Consider the following 9,990-nt stretch of genomic DNA (forward strand, 5'->3'; position numbering starts at 1 on the left):
TTAAGCCTAGTACTTCCCTGCTTAAGCAGTGAGAAGAAGAAAATATGTATTGTTCCAAGAGTAATTGATTCTGATTGTGCCAGCACCATTTTGGTGCAGCCTCGAGCATGTTTGCCACGGATCCTTCCGCTTCACACCAGGCCCCCTCAAATTGATAGGGTTACTTGATCCAAGCCCTACACGTTAACGCAGAGTTACCCCAGCCCAACATCTTTTTTCAGATGTATCCATGCCATTACAGAGCCAAGCATGAACTCTGAGCCAGCCAATATGATTAAAACCTACAAGAATATTGGCACAGCCTCTCCCCTTATTACCATTATAGTTGCAGCTCTTGTAAAAAGAGCTTGTTCTCATCTGCCAATCCCTCTTACCTAGCTTTCAACAACGCCAGAGCAATAGCCACACTAAAGAGAAACTCATTGCTCTACATAAATTAGTTCAAAAATGACTAGCCGCCCAACCTAAATTTAGTTTCCCAAAGATTTTCAAGTTCTAGTGATTGATCTAAAAGACTAGTTTTTCCACCATTCCTCTGGCGAAAGCTGATTAAAGTTGCCTTTACAGTTTCTGCCCTGCCCCAAGGTATGCTAAATAGCCACTGTCTGTCAGTCTTTTGTTTTCCAAACACAAGCTTATGCAGATTTCAGAGCAGAAAGAAAGAAGCTTCGGCCTCAAACCCTTCGCATAAAATCTAGCCTAGAAAGGGCCCATAAGACCATCGAGTCCAACCCCCTGCTCAATACAAGAATCCAACCTAAAACATCCCTGAAAAATGCTTGTCCAGCTGCTCCTTAAATGCCTCCAATTTGAGAGAGCTCACTACCTCCCTAAATAATTTGTTTTTCTCTCACTAAAATGCAGATAGAATGCCTTCTGCAAATGTCTGTAGCATTGCAAATATCAGTAGATGAGTTTGAGAGATTTTTTCTTTTCATGTCCCCCAACGCTTTGTTTTTCTGTGTATTGACTCATCTTTTCCCCTAACCGCTGTTCCCATGTTCCACTCCATCATGTGCCCACCTTGTATACAGATAAGAGAAGAGTAACTCACTTTAATCCTATCACCCAGCAGTGACAAACTATTTTCCTGCTGCCAATGTATCTGTTTTTACAATTGAATCTTATGTTAGACTTCCAAAATGTGTGCTTTATTATTGCTAATTTACCTAGAGCTTATGTTACCTCAAAAGTTGCTACAAATACAATGGCTTCTTTAACATGACAAACAAGTCTCCCAAAATCCTTTCTTTGTCGCTCACATGCAGAACCACTAAAGCCCCTGATTGAAAGTTTCACTCAGCTTTAACTAGCCCTTAGCAGCCTAGCTAAGAGCATGTGCAAAGTGAAAACTTAGCCCTATTTTAAAAGAAAAATGCACAGATCCATGTACATAGTTCTTGTTTTATTGCTCTTCATCCAAGCGATGGAGAGAAGTCCACACCTCTTGTGTAGTTTATTTCCAAAATACAGGTTTTCAGAGTTTTCCCGGCCTGGCCTAGAGATGCAAGAAGTCCTCTCAGAAAATAATAAAGAAAGATGAAACCAACCCAGAGGAGCTGCAGTACAGAGTACCAGAGTCCAGATGACATCAGTTGCAGCAGTCTTCCAGCATCAAAAAACCATCAGAGCCAGAAACAGCTGCCCCAAAGATTCCATATTGGCTATTTGCTTCAGCCAGTGAGAAGACCCACAATGGACTGTAAGCAGTGTTCCAGATAACTTGGTTACCGTTGAATCCAGCACAAAGACTTGCTTTGCTCTAAAAATTTCCATCCCATCAAGAACTGATACCTCAGCTAAATAAAATTGAACTTTGAGTAAAATTGTTTTACTCCTGTATAAAGAAAGACTTGTCTTACAAAGTCGTGCAGCCACTGACTACCTACTTCTTCAGCAACACCTGGGCTGCCAAATATAAAAAGCATGTGTTGCTTTAACCTGCAGGACAATTCCCACAAAATACAAACTTAACATGGACTTACAAACAGTTATAGCTTCCAAACAACATGTGCTTCAACACTAGCGAGAAGTATTGTGATCATGCTTCCCTCTCAACTGACTAAATTCTCTCTTGAAGTAAAGTATTGTATGTATTACATTGTACTACTCTTTCCTGAAGTATTATATGTAGTATATTGCATTGATCACTGTATTAATAGTCACCTGTTGGTTTATTCAATGTATCCCAAATGTCTTATTCAATGTATTCCTAATCTGGTGCAAATGTGTAGCCGCTGCTGGCGGAAAAACACCCCTCTGAGACCTTATCGTCCAGAGCACATACAAACAGCTGTCCAATCACATCCCGGGAGTTCATCAGGACAACACCAATTCGACATAATAAATTAATAAAGAAAAGGGGAGATGAAGTATTACAGCACAGGCCTGTGGAGTTACGTTGACAGAAGACTGCCCGGGCAAAGCAGGGCTTTGCTGTTATCTTCCTCCCTGTTAATTGACCATTGTTCAAATAGTAGACATGTCCTGTTGCCTTCCAGTAACTAACATAGAATCAACAACCAAGGCAGACTAGCTCAGCAAACAGAAGAGATTAAAGATGTGGATTCAGGATACAAGCAAGGTGATCCAAAGGGTTTCGGCGGAAAGGGAGGGGGGAAGAAGGAAGAGATTTTGTCCCTACTTAAACTCTGTGTATGCTCAATAAACTCACTTGAGTGGCCTCGGTCGCTTCAAGTCACTTCAACCCTCAGATGTGTGCGTGAGTATTTACTACATATGTCCAAAGCATTTGATTTGTGATTGGTAACCCTTGTAAAATAAAAACAAAAAACAAAAAAAGGAGGAGGAGGAGAAAAAAAGAAAAGAAAGAAAGACAGAGAAGGAGGGGGTAAAAGGCGTATAAACATTAATGCTAATAAATTAGTTCACTCCACTACAAAGTAATTACTAGATAATATTGATATTTACAACTCAGTATGGCTAAATCGAATGTAGAGAAAATACATAATGAGAATATTTTTTTCCCCAAGACCCAACATGATTAGATTTGTTATTGAGTCAGTTGGGATAAATTCAGCAATAAATAAACAAATCGATCCTGACATTTAAATCCAGAGGATCTCCAGAATGTACAGTAGAACTTTTAGCCTCCAATATACAAAAACAGGCTTAAATTTCAAGGGGGGAAAATGCATTTTGTAAATGACCCCCCCATTTCACTTAAGAACCCCGACTCTTCTTTTCCCTGCTATTCAAAGAGACTCCCCGCCCCGCCCCCCCCGAACTAAAATCTCCCTGGTTTTCTACACCAATTTTGAAATAAGTTGTGGCAGTTCTGCTTTTCAACCCCTCCTGCATAATTAGATCCAGTTACAAATATTTATTTCATTTTAATTAAGCATCAAAATTGCACGCTTCTATAATGTATGTTATTTCTCTTGTGATGTTGTTGTTGTTGTTGTTGTTATTGGCTGTGATATACTTCTTGCATAGCACCATCAAGGCATACTACTTCAGAAGTGAGTTCAACGTGTCTTACTCCCAAGTAACTGCATTGAACTTGCAACTCTTCTTTTCTCTGTATCTCCTTTCTATATATTCCCTTTCCTGGGACTATAGTCAAAGTTAAAGAAGTCTTTCCCCAGGTTGGCTCTCAAGGTTAATAACATGTCAGACCAATTTTCACTAAGGAGTTAAACGTTAACATTTGGACCCAAATGTAACATTCAAATCCTAAGGATGCTCATGAGTCTATTGTAATGAATGGCACTTACGTCCAAGGAACACCTTTCAGGACCGGGGACGAATAGGGATCATCCAACCTGGCAGTAGTTTCGCAAGTATTTAGCTACCCTGTCTGCAATCCGCCCGTGCTCCTTTACCTGAAGGTAAAGGATTTGAAGGGTTGCAATCCAGTAGACATCCTGGAATTGGAAGCAGGAATGAAATAAAAGCAACTCGGGTCTACGCAGGTGGCGGGTGGGGTGGGGGATGAGAGGGAGAAAGGAAAAGCCTGGTTAAGGGGGCATAAAAGATCGTAAAAATACCTTGAGCAGAGCTCGCATGAAGCTGCCCAGGCTATCTGAGGTTAATATGTAGGAAAGGGCAGGAAGGCGCTAAGCGCCTTCGGAAGTGAACCTGAATGCAAGCATGTCATCCATTCACCATGAAAATCAGTACAGACTTGACCCTGGCACATTCTTCCAGCCATGTCTTCAGCAAAACCCTGCAGGGCGAGGTGAGTGTCTTCGGGAGGAAGCGTACTTCACAAGGGACCCAGTGGGTTGTGGAGCAACGCTTAGCAGAAGTCAGATCCGGGCAGAATTAAAAGATTACGCGGTGAATCATCGAAGCCGTTCAACAGGCGTTTAAAGAGGGGGAGGGGGAGGGGGAGAGAGGGAGAGGTGTGCGTGTGCTTCCATTCCATACCTAATAGGCTAGAGATGCCTTGATAATGGGGGGGGGTCATGAAAGAGAGGGAGAAAGGCCATGGCCCACGCGTCTTTTTTGTCCTCCCGTCGGTCCACAAGGCCTGAGTTACATTTTAGATTTCGTGGGTTTTAGCCAGAAGACCAAAGTGACGATCTGTTGCTTCCCTCGAGATGGCTACAAAGGAGGGGAAGGAGAAAGAGGAAGGGGGGTTGGAGGAGAGAGAGAGAGAGAGAGAGAGAGAGAGAGAGAGAGAGAGAGAGAGAGAGAGAGAGAGAGAGGCCCATACTCGCAGCTTGTCAATTTCAACATTTGGCCACGTGACCAGCGCCTCCCTGCTAAGGATGGGGATAGATTTCCACGTCAGCTTTACGTCTCCAAATTTCTTACTTCACGGATCTGCTTCAAAGAGGCAGCTGCATTAGAGAATCATGTTAAGCTCGGCTAATGCGGAGAGCCCGAGGTAGCCCTCATGATGGATTTTGATGAGCGTGTCCCTTGCTCCTCTAATATGTATTTGCCCAGTTGTACTTACTACGTGTCGGGTCCTGATTTCTCCAGCCTCCCTTCCTTCCTGCCCCAGACCCCGTCTTCTCGCCCCATGACATACTCGTACTCCTCCAACCTACCCCAGGTCCAACCTGTGCGAGAAGTCACCTTCCGGGAGTATGCCATTGATCCGGCCAGTAAATGGCACCCCAGGAACAATCTCGCCCACTGCTACTCGGCAGAGGAGATCATGCACAGGGACTGCCTGCCTGCCACCAACACCGCCGCCGCCGCCGCCGCCGCCGCGAGCATGGGCGAGATGTTCGGGAAAAGCACCGCCAACGTCTACCACCACCACCCCAACGCCGCCGCCACCAACGCCGCCGCCGCCGCCAGCAATTTCTATAGCACGGTGGGCAGGAACGGGGTGCTGCCGCAAGCTTTCGACCAGTTTTTCGAGACGGCTTACGGCACGGCCGAGAACCACGCGGACTATGCGGGAGACAAGAACAGCGAGAAAATGCCGCCCGGAGGAGCCGCTTCGGTGGCGGCGGCGGCGGCGGCGGCTGCCGCCACGGCCGCCGCCGCCTCGGCTGCAACTTCAAGTTCGGACGCCAGCTGCGGCAGGGAGGCGGCGGCGGCGGGGGCGGCGAGCGCCGCGGCGGCGGCGGCCGAGGAGAAAGAGAGGCGGAGAAGGACGGAGAGCAGCAGCAGCAGCAGCCCCGCTTCGTCTTCCGGCAACAATGAGGAGAAATCCAGCAGCTCCAGTACGTATAAAGGCAGCGCCCTGGCGCTTTTATGAACGGAACTTGGAAATCTTAGCGCACCGCCGCTGTTAAATTTTTATATGCTGTTTTATAAGCATATAAGGTTTATGAAGGGCCTTTAGATTTCCCCCAACAAAAGTTTGTTATAAAAAGGCGAGATCACGTGGCGAGGACTGAAATTGGCCGTGAAATACCCACCGGCCAATGGATGCCTTTTTAAAAAAAGTTTTTTAAAAAGAAACAAAAAGGTTTCCCCCCCCCCCTCCTTAAATCATAAACCCCCAAGAAAGAATAAGGAGGGAGGGGGGGAAGGCTCCGTGGTAAAACACTCGAAAATATAATAACGCACGTTTTGCGCCTGTAAATTTGCCCAAAAGGGGATTTCAGAGTCCTTTGATATCCATGTAATCCTGTGACTTTTTTATTTTTTTTATTTTTATAAAAGCCATGTGTTGCCCCAGAAGTCTAGTTAGAGGCTTGGATTCAAAGCCATCCCAGTTTTTAACGATTGCTGGAGAATAGTGTTTAGCAGATAAAGTAGCCGCCTGCACTTGTAGCAATATATTAAAAGCAACAAATTAACCTAAAGCTGGCCTTTTTGTCTAAAGGAAGCAATTTTCTTAAGACACTGTGGCAATTACGTGTTGCCTTCTGTCCAACAGTTTGTTACTTACAATTGTTATTCAATCTGTCACAGCCTGATATTTTTTTTTAATATGGCCTTTTCTCTCTCCCCACCACTCTAGGAAAATACCCTTATAATGAGCTGTAACAGGAAAAGGCAACTTTTTTTTTTACCTGTAAAAGGAAAAGGCAACTTTTTTTTTACTAGCATTGCAAAAAAAGAAGAAGTTTAAACTTAAGGGGGGGAGATAAAGAATCCCCTTTAGAAGAGACCTGCTCTGCTTAAAGACATCAAGTATGGCTGAGAGAGAAAGAGAGCAGACTGAGGGAATATTGAAGGGGTGCGTGGTTAATTTTTAAACAAAATTGCAGCTTCAGCACTGGGGCGGGTGTTTGTTGAGAAGAGAAATGGCATACAAAAACAACACCAAGTTTAAGATTAAAAACATGGTCAATGTACAGGAAGGTGGGTTTCCCTCTATCCTATTGTCTGGAGGGGTGGGGGGGTTGAACAAAGTGATTTTGGCTGCAATCCTATACACACTTACTTGGGAGTAAGTCAAATTGAACTCAGTGAGGTTTACTTCTGAGTAAACACGTATAGAGTTGCACTGTAAGATTTAAATGGGTTTTTGTTAAGCCTAGCATGCAGAGCTCTGTTGAGACTATCAAACAAAGCATTTGCCATAGCCCTTCCAAGCAGGACACACAAGCCCTTTGCCGGCAGCAGACTGCTTCCAGGAAACGTTGTGCAGGGTACTTCTAGACATTGTCCATTGCATTATTCACTAGACAGCTAAAGATCCAATCCTAAGCACACTTCCTAGGGAGTAAGCCCCATTAGACTCTGTGAGGCTTACTTCCCAGGGAACATGCACAGGAAAGCGCTGTAGATCTATTGTTTGAAGTGATGCTTCAAAGTGAGGATCTTTCGGCTTGGCACAACTCATGCAAGCTATTCCCCCTAGATAAGGTTAAATTAATATATACAGCTGCTGAGTAGGAGAGAACCTCAGTCCCGTGTAACTATGTAATAATAAGCCAAGACTTTAAAAGAAAGAAAGAGCACCAAACAAATTGCCCCTTGATTAAATATTAACCTCAACCCTCCCCCAGCCATATGTAATTTCAGACTTAATGGCTTCTGCCTTTATTTTTCATTCCACAGGTGGACAACGTACCCGTAAAAAGCGATGCCCATACACCAAATATCAGATTAGAGAATTAGAGAGGGAATTCTTCTTCAGTGTCTATATAAACAAAGAGAAACGCCTCCAGCTCTCCCGAATGCTCAACTTGACCGACCGTCAAGTAAAAATATGGTTCCAAAACAGAAGAATGAAAGAGAAAAAAATTAACAGGGACCGATTGCAATATTATTCAGCTAACCCACTACTTTAAAAACAAGCAAAGGGGGGGAAAACTCCTAGCATTTTTCAAGATGAGATTAAATTCAGATCTCGCCCTTGACAAGGTCAAGCCACAGGGTTACCTATAAGAAGGACTGTATAGGTTACCTATAAGAAGGACTCAGTGACTGAGGACACTGAAAAACTAAAATTTCTCTCCCCATATGCCCAAGGTAAACAAATTGGTTCCCCCCTCTTTCTTTTGTTTTTCTTTTTAAACTACTTCTTAAAATCTTTACAAATCAACTGGAATCGGTTTATACAAAGGGCCCACATTTCCAAACAGGCCATCTGCATGCCTTTTGCTCTGAGGGCAATTTTATACCTCTTACCTATAGACAATGCAGCTCCTTCCAATAGGGTTTTCCACACACGTGAGAAGCAGGGGGAGTGAATTATTGACTTCATATTGGTTTTTAACTATCTTACCTTGGTTTTACTGTGGAACATTGGTTGGAAGGCTACAGCATATCTGCGTCCATGTTTGAGGACTACTGCAAAAGAAATCTTCTGAAATCCCCCCACATCTAAATGCACAACTGCGGAACCATGACCCCCATCCTCCCGAATGGCAAATCTTCTTCCACAAGAGGGGTTACCTTCCTTACCAGCTAAAATTTTAAATTAAAACATTTTTAAAAATTACTTATGTCCTTGCAAAATCAATCATAGATGTTAGGAAAGATGTAATGAGGAATCTAAATGGCTTGCGTTGGGGTGATATGACGTGAAAGAGTTGACTATTTCCTTTTGAATATCCTTCAGGTATTAATTTGCCATATATGGTAAAGAAACAATCACCGAAGAGACAAACACTTGGCCATGTGAATTAGCTGTAGTTTTAATGAATAACAACTGCCGAAAAGTGCCCATCCCTTTGGAGACAAATCATGATGCCCAAATTTAAATGCTTAAAAACACCAAAAAAACCAAAACTGCTTCAAAGCTGTGGGGGAGGGAGGAGGAAGAAAGAAAAAGTAATTTAATAGTTCCAAAGCGGGGAAAGAAAGAAAACAGTAAAGAGAAGCTTCTGGCTTCTATCTCACAAACTTTCTTCAGGAAATACCTGTGGAGAAGGATGGTTTGGCTAATACCACACAACACTTAATTGAACCTTGGATGTGTGCAATGCACTGAGATCAGATCATTAAAATCACTAGTGTTTCCTTAGAAGGCCAAGCAGAAGGCAAACAATGTAAATATGGTGAATTTGTTTTCATAACTTGTTGTCTACTTTTAGTGTCGTCAGTCAGTCCTACTTAGCCGCTCTCAGCAGGCAGAATCAAATAATGGAGAGTTCTTTGGAGTTATTTTAAATATATATAAATAAATATATTTCCCCTGCAGGAACCAAAGTGAGTGAGCAAGAGAGAAACACAATTTTAAGAAAGAAAGAACTATTTAAAATTCTATATCAGTTTACAAAGGATATGTGTTTTATTGTAAAGGTCACTTGCTGTTGAGAATATCTGAATGTATATTTCATACAAGAATGGTGTTTTACAAGACTTGTACATTTTTAAATGATGTTTTTGTTGTTATACTTTTTTAAAATGGTTGTTTTCTTTGGAAGGTTTGTATTATTATTATTATTATTATTATTATTATTATTATTATTATTATTAACATGTGCAAAGATATGAATGTTGTTTTTTAAAACCACCAGCTCCCAAAATGGATGCAATTTCTTTACACAATTCACAGAGCGCAATACCTTTATATTCCATCACTGTTTGAAAATATGTATTGTTATATATGTATATACAGTTTTCTTTTAATATTCAAATGTCTTTTGTTGCATGTGTACAGTGGAATGGTGCACACTGAAAATAAAATTGTGGGAAATTTATATTTTTATCCTTATGTTACAATCATGGATATTATTTGATCTGGGCTGAGGATTTGAACCATGACTTCTGAATTAGATGCTTTGGTGGAAATTCCATTCACCTATTGCTCTTATGCCATCATGATAAGCCTGTGCAAAGTGTCTGATATTTATGGATGCGTAGGCAGACTGAAACTAGTATGAGGCCAAGTTTGATCGGGTTGTAAAGAAAAATCAGTCCTTTAAGTAAAGTCAGGTTATAGACTTTATGCTTTTGTTCACAGATGTAAAATATATTAGAGAACCCCTCATGTTTTCTAGATTCATGTGGTCTTGTTGATTCCAGACACCGTATGTCTGAACACAGTGTTTTAAGGGTAAGGAATGTTTGTTGCAGAATTTAATCGCCAAAATGGTATTCGTAGTGACACTGAGGCATATTGACTAGAACATGTTTGTGCCTGTCAGTGACTACTAGGGA

At 42.2% G+C, this 9,990-nt stretch overlaps 1 protein-coding gene across 1 annotated transcript; it reads left to right on the top strand.

The window, feature by feature from the left end:
• The first annotated feature begins 4,751 nt into the window (after positions 1 to 4,751).
• HOXA11 (homeobox A11) lies at positions 4,752 to 7,769 on the top strand. The gene is made up of 2 exons (XM_063128815.1): positions 4,752 to 5,648; positions 7,441 to 7,769. The coding sequence occupies exons 1-2, from the start codon at positions 4,865 to 4,867 to the stop codon at positions 7,671 to 7,673; spliced, it is 1,017 nt and encodes a 338-aa protein (XP_062984885.1). The 5' UTR covers positions 4,752 to 4,864; the 3' UTR covers positions 7,674 to 7,769.
• The last annotated feature ends 2,221 nt before the right edge of the window (positions 7,770 to 9,990 follow it).

The sequence above is a fragment of the Elgaria multicarinata genome, chromosome 1 (assembly GCF_023053635.1).
Source record: "Elgaria multicarinata webbii isolate HBS135686 ecotype San Diego chromosome 1, rElgMul1.1.pri, whole genome shotgun sequence".
NCBI classification, from domain to species: Eukaryota; Metazoa; Chordata; class Lepidosauria; order Squamata; family Anguidae; genus Elgaria; species Elgaria multicarinata.

Bases quoted from the DNA above. Each gene is read 5' to 3' on its own strand.
- HOXA11 (XM_063128815.1), top strand. From the start codon at position 4,865: ATGATGGATTTTGATGAGCGTGTCCCTTGCTCCTCTAATATGTATTTG. The intron at 5,649-7,440 runs GTACGTATAAAG...TTCATTCCACAG, and splicing joins GGAGAAATCCAGCAGCTCCA to GTGGACAACGTACCCGTAAA.